We start from the raw sequence: 15,786 nt of genomic DNA, 5'->3' as shown, positions 1-15,786 counted from the left end.
GTATTTTGGTTTGCCAATTGTCTCTGTTAAGTTTGCATGTATAGATATGCAGATGTGTAACATTCTCCAACAGCAGAAGTCCAGTGGATTCTGATATTTACACTGCTTTTAAATGCTATGACTTTGAGGAAATATGGTATTAAATACAAGAACAGTTGACAAATTCAATATTACAAGGTCAGTAGGGTAATTTTCTTGACTGAATTTCATTAGGAAATCTTTTTTTTGTTTCTCTTACTTCTATTTAGTTGGGGGGTTTTTTCAACTAGTGAATTTACATGTAACTTGAGATCTGAGTGCATGTGCCTGTTTGTTCTTGTAGCTTGTTTGGCACATAAATAATATTTATCTATGATGGTACTTGGATACCAGAGTGATAGTCAACTTAGATTGAATAGAACATTTTGAATGAGAAAGACAGATCCTAAAGCCAGATGTGCTCTGGAGAACTGTACCTCACCAAAGCAAACTGGAAATTTAAGCTTCAGGTTCAGTGTATTTACATCTACGCAGTTTGAAACAGTGCACGTTTGAGTGGAATTTGTATTCATGATCCTTCAAACAGGTCAGCAGCATTGTCTTCATTAGACATCTCGCACAGAGACTGTCAATTTTTCAGTCAGTGGCTTCTGACAAATATCAGAAGTTGGCATTATGTTATGACAGAGAAGGTTAAACCAGTTGCTATTTAAAAGATTATTTCTAAATACATATGGTTCCTCCATTAACCTCTGCAAGCTTAACTGAGAAGAGGCCGGTCTGTGCTGTTACTGCAGTGGCAGCAGGGAGGTCACTCACTGTAATCAGCCACAGGTTTCCACAGCATGGAACTGGGCTGTCATGGCATACATGTCAAACTTCAGCTCTTCCAGCCATGTCAGTCACCTGAGTGAGCTGTCAAAAACACCTGAGGTGAAGGATTAAGATGCATTATTCCACACTTTACCAGTGGGGAAATTGGGGTGGTGCATGAAACGCCACATGGTCATGCAATTCAGGTGCAAAGTCACAGCCATCTCCCCCAAACTCCAAAGCGGAGTAGAAAGTGCTTTGAGGAATTTGCTTCCTTCAAAGTATTCACCTCATCTGAGGAATCTGTCTGATGTGTCTGTGTGTACTACCAAGAATGCCAAAAGGATTACCCAAAGTTTTTAGATGTCAATTTTCTATTGCTCCAAAACATTCCATTTTTGTCTTCAGGTGGATGTGTGCAAGTTGGTGGTGTACTCTACTCTGATAAATTTACTGATGATTCCTATTTTATTTTCGAACAGTCAGGCTTCATTACTAAAATTGAATGTAACTGAAAGAGTTTCAGCTGATTTGTTCTGTAGCAGTCTTTTGTCTGAGCCACACAAGTTGTTGAGAAGGATCCCCTCTGGTGTGTTTTCACTCATTAGTCTTTGCTGGTTTTGGGGGGGGGTGTCTCATGAAAGAGTTGCCTCCCTCCAAAAGTGTAGTGCTGCCTGCTTGTTACACAGCCTGGCTGCTAAGCACAAGGAGGTAGCAATGAAGTGTCACGTTTGAAAGACTACAAGAAAGAAGTGGAATGGTGATAGACTGAACTAATGCATTCTTAATGAGAAGAAGCTCTTCTGTTGCTTTGAAAGGATGCAGGGAAAGAAGTACGGCATGCTCAGAAGCAAGTAGAACTCTGAAAGCTGTTTTTAATGCTGTTGCAGAAAGGAAGTCACTGTGGCAGAATTCTTATAAAATTCTTCTTGTCAAATGCAAATACTGTGTTAGGATGATCCTTTGATTAAGATTTATATTCAAAGGTGAGAAATCTGGCTGCTCTGATCCCTACACAGTTAAAAGCTTTTAGGTCTGGATAAATTTTGGGCACATAGCACGAGCCTTGCAACCAATATATAGTCCACTGACGACTGAATATTTCAAACAGCTTGTAATAAATTTTGGATAATAAAAGAATGCAAGAAGCCACCATTTAAATGTAGCACAGCTAACTCAAAAGAATGTTACATATGGCTTGTGTGCACTCAATAGCACAAGATTTCTTAAAGATGGTTCCCAGACATTTTGAGAAAGTGGCCTTGGCCACAATCTGCAGTAGAGAATGAGGAGTAATACAGTTCTGGAGGAGAAATGAATCCTGATTCCACATTCAACAATAGTTTTCACACACATATGAGGCATAGTCAAGGAATGCCCGTCTTTTAGGAACATCAGTGTGTATCATCCAACTGTCTGTCTCCAGCTCTGACCAAATTCCAGTACTTCATCCAAAAGAAATTAACAATAAGACAAGAAACCAGTTGTTATACTTTGTACTCAGAGTGGAGAAAAAAAATCCTCTTCAGCCTCCATGGTGACCACTGGGATCCCAGAAGTGTGTATTTAATGCAGTGTAGACAAAGTGCCAGACAGACACATTTTTCAAACCTCACTGATGTTACAGCTCAGTATGTGTTCAAGAACTCAATAAACAATCTTAACTTTCTATATCTAAGGACTCTTTTCTTATGTGTATGATCTGTTTGATCAGCATTTAAAGCTCTGTCTTAAAATAATGCTGCCTCTTTGGAGGGATTTGAAAGATCCCTTCTGAACTTCACCTTTTGCATTGTTGGAAATCTTATAAACTTAAGACTGCACTTACTCATGGCCCAGTTTTCAGACCTGTGATTATGTGCTGACACTACCATTTTCTTCATTCTCTATTATTTGCATTGTCTATGAGAAAGAATTTTCATATTTCTCAGCCACTCTCTTGCTAAGAAAAATAAGTGAAACTCATATTTTATCTTTGTGTGACCTATACTCATTGCTTTAAAAATCCAAGTTGTCTCAGTATTAACTCTGATTTAAGCTTGTCTTTTTTTAACACAGGTGACTGTATTAATTCTGTGCACAGAATTCCAGAGGAGGTTCTCTCCAATGGTACTAACACTTCAGTAGGTCTACTAAAAATACTTTGCCACATCTGCTGTAGAACTGCATATGTTCTTTTCAAAAAGCCACCCTCCTGGCTTTTATACTTGTATTTTCCAGTCTTCAACATTTCCAGTTAATCAGTTCCATATTTACACCCAGAACTATGCATTGTTTTAAAGGGGCAGCAGGGAGGACTGGTAAATTTTAATCAGTTCATATTATCTGTGCCAACAAAGTTGTCTTACTCTGCTTAAGTGATGAGTGAGTACTTCTTGACTGTGTTAAAATCCCTCAACCTTGGGTTGCCCAAGAATTTTATGATTCTTGCACACACCTCATTCTTGCTCCTTATGACACAGATTGCTCCTAAAACTAATCCCTGAGAAACACAACTAGCATCTTTCTTCCTCTCAAGTAACACCACCTGTAATTGACTTCATTATTACCTCTGCTTATCCACTTCTTATCCAGTTGAAGAATTTTTATACTAATTTGTGTCATTTCCACTCAAAGTCTTGAGTTTCCCGTGAGGACCCAAAATGAGCATTTTATATGATGCCTAGATATAATAGATCTGACATATTATCCTTGTCTAAGAAACAAAGTAATGATTTCAACCCCAGGTAATCCCATTGTAATTTCTCCTGGTTTTCATTTGTTTTAGTCACTTGTTTCAAATCTGGTTTAAATGTTCATGGTGCCAAAGTCAAGCTAACAATCATGATATCATTTTCACATAACCTCCCTCCCTCTTCTTGGGCATATTTGCCGAATCCATCATTGCATATTTCTTTCACCTAGTACTATCTCCAAATAATATATATTTAAGATCTTTTCTACTTGTGCTTCCATCTGCCAGTGTCTTCAGTAGTCTGGAAGAAAGATAATATGGACCCAATGATTCTGTCACTGAGCTGCATATATTTGACTTCCCATTCAGATTATGTATTTCCCATTGATCATTCTCCTTAGCTACCCTTTCAATATCTTCATGTATATCAACTTCCTTGAAATTGGGAAGACCATGTTATTCAGCAACAGATAATCTGTACCTCAAGGATAATGTAGACATGCCCAACTTGCCCTTCAGATCAGTGTCAGGGCCTCACTTCATTGCTTTATTTCTTTATTGTTCCAGTAGCTAAAAAAATACGACTTTGTTTTACTTTCCCATGCAAGGGACACTTCAAAAAAGCCTTTATCCATCATTCCTTTGCTTGTATGTGTTACAGTGCCTGAAAAGAAGTTCTGCTTGATAATCCAGGCCTCCTCTCACTCTCTGTAGATTTTATACCTATTCTTATTATATTGCTTTCATTATTTGTTCATTTAGAGACTCTAGCCCTTTCCTACAATTTCTCTCCCCTGCACACGAATTATTTCCATTCTTAATGTAAATCCATCCTTTCCTGCATTCAAATCATTAAGTTCCTCAGACCAATCATCTTCTTTCGTTGACTTTTCTATTTTCTGAAGGTTTGCCGTATACCAAGCCTTAGTTACAGATTTATTTTTGCTCATCTTGCAATCTTAAAAGCACTGAATTCATTCATAATCACTTCCTCCTTAGGAACATCCATTTTTTCTGAGCTGTTTTACAAGGTTCTCCTCACACACACAAAACCCCCCCTTAGCTTAAAACAACCTACACGTTGTTGTTTTATGGATTTCTGTACAAAAACCCCAGTAATCTGAAATGTCTAAGAATATCTAAACCTTGCTATTATTGATGGTATTTATGTCTCTGGCTGGAACATTTAAGTTTCCCTTATTATTTATTTCTTTATCTATTTATAGAAATGATTATACCCTTCCAAATCTCAGCCTGTCAGACCATATTATCCCTTTCTCCCCAAATACTGTCCAAGCTGGGTCTCCTTTACCATCTTCCTTGCAGTGACTTTCATCCTAACAGATTATGTTTTATTCATGCCATCACATTTTAAGATGAATAAACACAATTTAGCTGTTTTACTTTGCTACAACATCAAATTTCCTGACTTTTATGTATTTTAAGTTTCATCCACATGGGTCTGTATATATAATTTCCTTGTTTTCTTTTTAGATTGAAAAAACCCCAAGGAAAAACAGTATGCGCTTCCCCACCCTTTCACAAAGTGATTATAAATGTACCTATTCATATTAGATTAACTTAACAGCATTTGGTTTGGTTTGGTTTTTATTTAGCAATATATACTAGTCATGAATAATTCTTTTCCATTCCAGTAATGCTTTCGCCTAGTCACTATCATCCACCTGGATGAGGTAGAGGTGATACTGGAATACTGATTCAAGCCAATGTATATTGTTTAAAATGTACAGAAAATGTGTAGGGTTCAAATAAACAAAAAGAACCATAAATTCGAACATTAGTAAACACCCAGGAGTGTAGAGATTTATCACCCATCCAAACTGGTGACATGTAAGCATACTGTCAGGTGCAGCTTTAACCCAAATTCTAGAGTTCTGTGAGTGGAAAACTGCCCAAAAACCTTCAGCCATCGATCTTAGAGTGTGCCCACAGATCATGGGCAAGGAATGAATTACAGCATAGTCCCTCAGCAAATGTGCCAAGCTCAACTCATACTGAACAGCACCACAGCCTAAGCTGCAGTTCAACACAGAGCTTGCAGATTGCTGTTCCCAGTGGTAATAAGTTCTTGCCATGCACTTGGGTATAAGCATCACCATTAAAATGCCTAGATGTACTCTGAAGTGTTAAAATTAAATCCTCCTGTGACTAAATGTAGGAATTATAACTAAAAGCCTGCTTATCAACTCATTTTATTTCCTGTCTGAAGAAGATTGGGAATTTAACCTTAGGTGTAAAAAAAAAATTATAGCTAAGGTAGTACTTTAATGCATTTCTTCCAGTCAGTGTTGCTGTGATTTAGATGAGAAGCAGCAAGGAAGATTTGAGCTGTCACGTTTTGAACATTTGAGACTCGACTTTCAGCTGCCACAAAGAGGCACCGGAGGTTACAGGCTAAGTTTTAATTTATATTCCTCCTTTTGTTACAGGCAGAGATGGTACGTGCTGCATTCCAAGCACAGAGATCTTTCTTGGTGTTAGCATCTCAATGTCAAGAGCCTCAAGAGGTAAGGAAAGTGACCTGGAGCTTCAAGAGCAGTGTATAAGGAAGCCTGTGTTCCCATATGTTATTGATCCTGCATTTTCTTTCTTTGTTCCTTTATTTATACAGTGCACTTAGGGGCTTGCTTTCACTTTTATAAGCATGTTGCTGTAATGATGAGAAAGCCATGGTCCAGGGTTAAGAACCTTTTCTGTACTAATGCATATAAGATCATTTGAAGAAAGCAAAGGAGGTGTCCACTTCACTGTTGCAAGTGGGATCGGTCTTTCTCTGGAAGCTGGAAATGCCTTGGAATAGAATGGTTATTTTCCAGCCCCCCAAGAATGCTACATGGTAGACATTGAAGTCAGGGTATGAGCTAGTGAGGGCAAAACCAATACTGGCCCTTACATTCAGTATTCCTCAAACTGAGGTCCAGGTTAGGCCAATTCTGAAAGGAATGCAAAGCATTTTGTCAAGAAAATTGAAAAATAAACTTTTATCAAGTTGATTTGTATACTTGTTTTAGTGGTAACTATTTAAATCCTCCCCTCACTACAAAGCTCAGGGAAGCTGTGCAGTTGTTATGCATCTCATCTGTAGTTTCTAAGAAGGCTGAGGGCCAATAGCACTGTATCATTCCTGGAAATAGCAATCAGGTAGCTGTTCTGTGGGAGCACCCTTGAACCTTTCTCCTTGGAGTAGGCAGAGAATGAAGTCTTCCCTTGCTCAGTCTCATCGTTGCCTTCAGTTCTGCGTTTTTCCATTCATTCACTGCTCCAAAGTGCATTAAAATCCATTTTTGCAAATCAGAACTCCCTGCACATGGTATAAGTTACTGAAGTTTTGATGTCACTGTTGTTCTTAGAGACACAAATTAGTAGTTTTTCTAATCAGTATGTTTTAATGGCAAGTGTACTCAAGGAAAACAAAAAAAAGAAAAAGCCCATAGATATTCAAGGGTAGACTTTAGAGTTCCAAGCAAGAAGGGATCCGTTGTTTTTCCAGCTGTCCCTGATCTCAGGGAGTAAAAGTGGGTCATGGCTCAGGCAGAACAGGCGAAATTCCCATTGGTACAGGCCTCGAGCAGTCATTTATATTGATTGTGAATACAATTGCACTCAGTGGGCCACAAAATTTTACATGTTCATAGGTAAAATATTCCCCAGTGAGCAGTTTCTGATGGCCTATAATGTAATGCAATGTTGTGAAGTGTAGGGATTGTCATAGCTCTGGTACAAGAATAAATTGTGGGTCTTGGTTTGGCCTCCTGTGCCAATGCGCTATCAGTAGGATTTTCTCTACTTTTCCAAAGAGAATGGCAAGGGCTTCTCCCTACTCCTACCCTTACAACTTCCTGACCTCAAGTCAGAGGTCAAATTTGAGATTTTTCAACTGTAAAGTTTAGAAATTTTCATTTAAAAATGTCAACAAAACATGCTAAAAAAAAACAACAAAAAAGAGTGGAGGTAAAAAGCGATCCTCCGGCAACCCAGAATGATGGTTACGGAAGCATTAGGAAAAGCAACAAATAATAAAACCCTTTTCATAAACACCACCAGAGCTCGCCATCAATATCCACGTGTCTTCATTGCACATTATCAGGCTTGCATAGATTTCTGCAGCTTATTGAAGGCAAGGAAGTACACTTTTACCATTTAACTACCCTTTAGCACAGAGGAAGTGCCCCATGACATGTGTATGCACATCATTCCAAAGTTAAAATACCAGGAATATTACAGATTACAGTTTCTTTTTATCGGTGAGTGCAAACCCAATCCAGTTACTTAAGTTTTTTTAAGACTGTTAGCTACACATTTTTATAGACATCAAAACACATATTATTGTTCATTCTTTTTCTCTATTTTGCACATATTTTTTGCACAGATACACTCAATTATACTATGGGCAGATGTGAAAATAGTTGAAGGCTACCTATTCTGTACGAATTAATTTTTTGTTTCCCACTGCAGAGAGAGATGGTTCCAGGCATTAGGGATTTTTATATCTCCATCACAATGAGAAAAAAAAAAACCTCTATTGTAAGATCACATTGGTTAACCATTTTGAAAAAGCTGGTAATCACCAGCTAACCCAGGAGAAGGAAAGAAATAGGCATCCTGCCCCTGCTCCCCCAGGACCTTATTCCTGTGATGTCATCTCAGTTCTGGTTGTATTTATAGCCTAGAGCCATGGAGTCAGTGTGGAATCCAAACAGGAAAGCTGATCATTAGTGTATCAGAATGCACAGAGTAGAGAAAAGCAAATGAAGATGACAGCATATCTATAAATGCAAGAGAAAAGAGAGTAATTCTGTCATTCAGCTGTCTAGACTGTTTGCTTTATAATGTAAAGCTGTGAATGAGCCAGCGAGTTGCGATTATGGCATAGTAGCTTTGTAGACATTCAGAGACAGCGGTGTGGAGACTGAGGGGATTTACTGAGTTCCTGTCATGTTGGGATGTCATACATGGTGCCTTTAAAAAAAAAAAGAGGGAGGGGAAAATGCACTGGAAAAATAAATTAGCTCAGCTCTGGCAGCTTACAAACTAATGAAAAAGGAATTCAAACAAAAAGAAAGCTCCTATATCTATAATAATCCTTGGATATTTTTGTGCTCAGCAAAGAGAAAGGTATATCATCAAAAAGTGGTATTTTTTTCTCTCTATGAAAATGGTGAAGTCCTAGAATTCATTTTGCTCTTTAATTCCTGCTGTGAATCACTAGCAAACATTTTCAAACAGTCAAGATTGCTAGAAGTTGCTTTTGTGGAGTTTTGCTTCTTGTTAATAATGTTATTTTTTCCGTTTGGAATCCGTTGCAGTGCACAGCCTTTATTATCTGTATATATGAAAATAGTAGGAGCCAGGAAGGTAATTCCAGCTGGCATACCAATCTAGCATCAACTGCAATAAATTACTTCACTGAGAGCATGTTCTGTTACTTTTTATGGTCATGTTCTATATTTGTATGTGCAGTGGAAGCGATCACATGACAAAACCACCAGTTGATATTCCTGTTTGTGTATGTCCCAGCTAATGGCTGCTAGATAAAGGCTCATTCAGCAAGATGGGATTTTTCAGTCCATCCACTTACTAGAAATTATTAGCTGATGCCAAACTTCAAATGTTAAAACAAAAGAATGCCTGTTATAAATTGTTTACTATTATAAACAGTATGAGAGAATATATGAGTGTATAAGAGAGTACAGAGAAGATGGGAAAATATATTAGAATATTGCTGTAATCTGTGAGAAGTTGTTTAAAAGGGTATTTTGAGACCACATGTTTGCATGTTGTTTGGGCTATTCAGAAGACAGGTTTTAGCATAAACCTTCACAAAACATTCTGAAATAGTTTGGATCTTAATTTTCTATTTCTCACAGTCTAAGCCAAATACGATTCTGACTGAAATTTGGTTTTTATTTCATTGTATAATAATTTTAAAAAGTAATTAGTGTTCCTGAGCAAATTTATCTGTTTAACAACTTCTTCTAATTTGCGATCATGAATTGTTGATCACTGCTCAAAGTCACTGCATTAAATTCTTTGTGAATGGTGACTCATATACTGCCTTCTCTTTATGAGTTGTTATGTTTCACTTTAAAAGTTCAAACAGCTCTAAGAGTTGCTTTGAGGGCATGAGGAATCCATTGTTCCTATACTGAGAACAAATTAATGAGATTATTGTTTTTGTGAATTAATATAAGCATATGCAGGATGAGTGTGTTCGTGGTAAGAAGTACTACAAACAGATTTAAATGACAGATGCAGTTCAGACTATAAATGATTACGTAATTTCTCATTAGAAAAGAATGCTGAGTTCATATGACTGCCAAAGCTCATGGATTTAATTACTAACATTGTGCAGACAGACATTCCAATTAAATACCTAGCTTAAATATCCAGATCCTGCACACAGGTGGGAGGAGAGGGGTGGAAAAAAGTGAGAGGTAAAGGAGAGCTTTCCCTTTTTTGCTAGAAAAGGGACATCTCATCCCACCCCATAGAAACCCAAGAAACTGTATTTGAATTTGGACTTAGAGCCATGAGAACAAATCCTTCTGGTTTAATTTTTTATAGCCAAGCAAAAAGAAAAAGAAAAAAAAAAAAACAACTATTGTAGGATTAGAATAGTTGTGGCATAATCTTTGAATAAAGGACTCATTCTCAGAATTTTTATGTAGAAATCAAAAGATGAAGATTCACAGTTCCCTACTCTCTGTCAGTGTGGGATTGCTCATTTTCTTCTCTTTCTGTTTTAAAGTACTTCAATAACAGGACTCCTGGGACTTATTATTCTGCATTCTAGCAGGATTTGTTTCCTAATTACCTTGACTTGCTTATGTCATTCCATTTCCCCCTACTTTTCCTCATGCTTACTGGGATCACCCTTACGGTTTTCTGAAAATACGAACAGTAGGATACTCTTCACCTTGTTAATTTATTACTTTCTTATGCAAAAGAGTTTGGGCTGAGTTTTGCTGCCGTTCTCTCAGCTAGTTGACTGCTGCAAACCTGCTCCTCTGTGTCTAGAAATAGCTTAAGGAAGAATTTGGTTCAATCCTTTTAAGGTCCTCAGGCCTCAAACTCACAGAAGGTGCCAAGAGTGACATGGACAGAGCCTCAGAGTCCTGAGCTCTAAAGGGAACCCCTTCCCCCGGTCCTGTTCTCTGAAATCATGCCAAACTGTTGGCATACCTCTGTTATCAGCAAGCCTGCAACTGCATGTGATGTGTGGTCACAGCCGCAGGGATGGACCAACAGTTTCCACTTGCTAACCCGTTGCAGTGCAGAGTTCACAGGCTCATTTTTTGGATATTGTTGCAAACTCTTACTCTGTTTCACATCCAGATAGCCCCTGACACCTGTTACCTCGTAATTCTGTCTCAAAATCACTCATCTGCATTTTATCAGCCTCAAACTCCTTATATTTTCAGTTCATAGAATCGTTTAGGTTGGAAAAGATCTTTAAGGTCATCAGTCATAAACCCAGCACTGCCAACTCAACCACTAAACCATGTCTCTAAGTACCACACGTCTTTTAAATACCTTCAAGGATGGAGGCTCAACAACTTCCCTGGGCAGGTTGTTCCAGTGCTTGACAACCCTTTCAGTGAAGAAATTTTTCCTAAGCTCCAATCTAAACCTCCCCTGTTGCATCTTGACGCCAGTTTCTTTTGTTCTATCACTTGTTACCTGGGTGTAGAAACTGAGCCCCACCTCACTGCACCTTCCTTTCAGGTAGTGGTAGAAAGCAATGGGGTCTCTCTGAGCCTCCTTTTCTCCAGGCTAAACACCCCCAGCTCCCTAATTGGCCCCTCATAGGACTTACTCTCTAGATCCTTCACCAGCTTCATTGCCCTTCTCTGGACACACCCCAGCATCTCAAGGTCTTTCTTTTAGTTAACTTCTCTAGGTATCCTTGTACCATTTCACTTTCTTCACTTGTGTTCGCCAAAACTCCCAGGTCAATAAAAGGTGAATGCATTTGAGATTCACTTCTGTCCCAGGGGCAGTGCGCTCAGCAGGAAGAAGGCCCAGAGACACTTTAAGGATCACAGGAATGCAGAAGGGCCATGATCAGTGCAGCATCACCCAGATTGCACAGGACAGAGGCAGAGATTCACATCACTGGCTCACACTAGCACAGACTTGCCAGCAGTTCACGTTCTGTGCAAGAATCAGGCACCAGGGTCACAAAGGGCCCTTGCACTTGTGACCTCCAGTGTACCTATCTATTCTAGATCCTCATTTGACATGCTAAGCAATTCTAGGGATCTGCAAACCTTTACTGGAATTCTGCCGTTTGTAACATAACGTCCAAAAATCAGCAGGGTAGTTTTCAGTCCCTGTAGCAATGTTGATATTCAAACTGTGCCATATGAGACCCTACTGAGCTAAGCTGATAGGACACTCCCTCTCCCATTAACTACCATATTCTTTATTTCTGCTAAACACAAATCCAAACTACTGCTCTCCTTTTGCTCTTACACAATTCTTTCCTGGGATTTATGCACATAACCTTCTAAAAAGGAAAGTACTCGGGGTACAGATGACTGAAAAGCAGGGCTTTTTGATTCACAGGTTAGTTAATTGTTTTCCTTTTTTCAAATTTTACTTTGGTCTAAATCAGACCACATCCGATGATTTGTGAATTCCAAAAGTTATGTCACTTCCAGGAAGTGCTCAATGAACCAGGCAGTCTTACAGTTTTTCCAAGGACAGAAACCTGCAACATGTAATGTCCCTTTCCTGGGACATGCTCCATGAAAGGTGATTGCCCTTAGCAAAGATTCATGGGATCTCAGATGTTGTGAATGAAACAGGTGTGGCTTAACAGAACACCATCTCCTTGCTACCTGGAATGCCCTGGACCCCACTGACATGGACTACAATCACAGCAGCAGGACTGAGGAGTAGTAAATCAAAAAGTTGAAAGCAGTTTATTAGTATAATTGTTCTTGTTGATTAATTGTGGGATATTGCCCATGTGCCTAAAGCAGGAAGACCCTTCCTTGTTGAAAATACTGCCCACAGAAAGCTGTAGTGGACGAGAATATAACACACAGAACATTCAAGTCCATTTAAAAACCAGCCAGTCCCAGCCAAAGGCAGTGGGTGTGATTCTGCACTGCTGTAAACTGCTGCATGCAGGTTGTATCAGGCCCTGGATTTCTCCACTGGTTTGAAGCGATTTGTCTTTCACATTCCTCTCCATATGCCCTGCCTCAGAGTTTACATTTAAAAATAAACCCACAAATGACTAAAGTAGTAATTTGTCAAGTGGGGTTATGGTTTGGTATTCCCTGTTTTTGTTTTTTTTTTCCCCACAAAGAATAAAACTGCTACAGCTGATATTGGCTGTTAGATTGAGAAATTTTTTGTGCTATCTAAGAGGAATAAAAGCCAAATACCAATTAAGTCACTTTGGAAGCACACAAATGTGTCTAAGCTTCTGTGCTGATGTAGCTGACCAGACAGTTCTGCAGATTTGTCTCTCTGTGTCATAGTCCTGCTGCTGCCTAGCAGTGAGTTGAAGTGACAAAACCTGTACTGTTGACCAACACATCAAATACTTGTTGCACCACTATGTTGAAGATTTACAGTCTAAGAAAACTAGGCCATAATAAATTAATGTCTTTCTGTAGTTAGATCGGAGGAGAGGTTTGAACCCTGACAATATCAAAATACTAGAGGGACATACATGTAGTTATCTCAGAGAAAAATCTTACTTATGGTCTCTTCAGCCAGTCAGAAAATACTTGCAGAGAAAATACTGGATTAAGGTGCAATAGGGTAAAAAAATGTATTTTATATATACTTAAACAGGTTATTTCTCAGCCTAATCTGAACACTGATTCCATCCAGGCAATGAATAAAGAGTTTCAGAGAAGACAAAGGCTTTCTTAAACTGCGTACATACAAAAAAAAAAAAAAAAAAAAAAAAAAAAAAAGTCTGCTTTACAGATTTTGAAAGTACAAAAAAATGGGAAATTACAATTAATCAAAAACTATTTCAGTTCTAGAATCACAGCTACTCATAGCAGAAATGCGTCTCACTGGTTATCTTATTCCTGTAGACACAGCATGGGCTTCTGCTCATCAGCTTTAAACTGTCAAGGTAGGAATGTTGTGTAAGGTGGTTTTCTAGGCTCTCTTTACAGTGATGGCCAGCACCTCTAGAGTCCAGTTCTTCACGTCTATTAATGTCTTCTAACATATAGTCATCTAATATCTATTAATATGTGGGAAGAATTCCTCAGGGACATCTCTTTCTTCATTTACAGCAGAGGGAATCAAGTCTCAGCTGAAAGCAGATGCTTGCCTGTTAAATGGTTAGAACTGAGTGTGGTGGTTGCTATCCATGGCATTTTTCATCCTTTGAAAGGATGAAATGTGGGATGGGACTGTACTAGGCTGTTTGCAGAGATAATGACTGTGTCTACATTAGTATTTTAGCTCACAGTGAGACTGTATTTCTCCTTCAAATCAGCTCCATTTACTATGTTGTGTTTCACATTATAGAGCAGCTTAAGGTGTACAAAGTGGGTATCTTTCTGATGAAGTTAAGTGGAAGATACACTCCCAGGCAGCATCTAAACCACAATTTACAGCTAGTCCCAAACAACCCCCCCTTACATGTATGCTGTGAATGTCGGGGCCCCAGCACCAACTGTTTTGCTCTGCAGAACCATTCCTATTAGGTTGCACTGCTTTCCAACACATGCAAAGACACCTGATTCAGATCAACTCCATGTTTCAAACCTGCCCCGTAAAAATACAAAATAAGTATGATGGAGATTTTATGGAAGTATGAAGGAGAAGGTAACAGAACTGTACACCATGGAATAAAGGTTGTACTCACACTGTTCAGGTTGCAACTGAGTAAAATGAAGGGGCTGTTGATCCCAAATTCTCTGAGTTTTCTTTTGCCGCTCTGACGCCAAAGGTTGCCATGCCCTCGTTTTGTATAACTTAGAAGGGTATTTGTTCTCTTGACATGCTTTTTTCATAATAGGTCAGGTTGATTTAAACACTGTAGTAGTGAGGTCTGAATTGTGTTGCCACTCATCAACATAAAAATCCTTCAGTAAACAATCTCACCCCTCAGAGCCATGTAAGATTAGCTTAAAAATACGTAAGATCTTTAAAAAACTATATTTTTATTTACCTGCTGTGTTTTGTGCCTTTGTGATTCATGCTGTCAGGTTTCTGGACAACAGTGGTCCTGAGAAAATACTCATTTTCCCAAATTAAAGCTGAGATTTTCAAATAATCACTGGCTCAAGCAGCCAAAATTTAAGCAAGCCATTCAGTTTAGTGTGACTTTACAGGCAGATTTCAAACATCACAAAACCCAAAACTTTGGCCATCCTCCTGAACTGAGTGTCCCTGTGCCCCAGTCCTATTAAGCCTGTCATCTGGGGAATTTCTTGTGTGGGTAATGCAAATATGTGAAGAGAAGAAAGTCTAGTGTGGTCTGCTGGAATACTGGTTTTCCAGGCTGTTTTATGAGACTGGGCTGAAACTGTTAAACAGTCTCTGAAGCTAAAGCCTCAGGCAGTTCTTGTTGCATGCTGGAACTTTTTTGGAGTGTTTTGGCTAATCATGGCAATAGTCTTACTACTCTTGATTTTCTCTTAAGATTTATAAAATATTGTATGCTGGCTGGTTGTCTAGTTATTTGTATTTAAAATGACAATCTGGTTTTAATCATTATTTTAAAAGAAATGAGGGATACTGGGAATTACTTCAGATATTTGTCAGTTGTGCCCATGTTGCATTTTTAAGCATTTCAGCAAAATTGATATTATGATAGGAATGGTGTTTATAAAGAGACTCTTAAATTTCTGTTAAACAACTGTGCTGTGTCTTAAGTGACAAGAAATTTTATCTAGCACATGCCAAAGGCATGCTGAAGATTTTTCCAACAGTTCTGATTCATCTCCTGGAATTCAGTTTTCTTAGAGATATAATGTAGACAATGATTTTATTAAGTCAGCTGTTTTAATATTCATTGCAATAAAGAGATTATTCTTCTAGAACCCTCAGCACAACTGTTTCTGCACTGTAAAGCCAAACAAGACTGATTACTACCAGAATTAATGAGCCTCTCTATACCCATATGCCATATACACTGTAATTCATCTGCAGTTTAATCACTAACTAAAAATTTAGAACTGAGACAGAACTCAGTTAAGTGATTCCTTGCAGGCTGTGTTCCTGTGTCTAAACCTTACACAGAAACCTGGATGACAAGAAGCTTCCACAAACACACATGTTTTGTGCAGCCATTGCAGAAGAGGATGAGTGCA

The 15,786-nt window shown here is 38.5% G+C and overlaps 1 protein-coding gene across 5 annotated transcripts in view; it reads left to right on the top strand.

The window, feature by feature from the left end:
- Window positions 1-15,786, top strand: part of CAP2 (cyclase associated actin cytoskeleton regulatory protein 2) — a 68,396-nt gene that overhangs the window by 26,869 nt on the left and 25,741 nt on the right. For all 5 annotated transcript variants that reach the window (XM_066188616.1, XM_066188626.1, XM_066188601.1 and 2 more), the window contains one exon: window positions 5,917-5,994. In XM_066188616.1, coding sequence (XP_066044713.1) covers window positions 5,917-5,994 — 78 coding nt within the window. The remainder of the gene's footprint in view (window positions 1-5,916; window positions 5,995-15,786) is intronic.

This window comes from Chamaea fasciata, unplaced genomic scaffold, assembly GCF_029207755.1.
Source record: "Chamaea fasciata isolate MVZ Bird 193981 ecotype frontalis unplaced genomic scaffold, bChaFas1.0.hap1 SCAF_1, whole genome shotgun sequence".
Lineage (NCBI taxonomy): Eukaryota > Metazoa > Chordata > Aves > Passeriformes > Sylviidae > Chamaea > Chamaea fasciata.
This window is presented reverse-complemented; position numbering and strand designations above follow the sequence as displayed.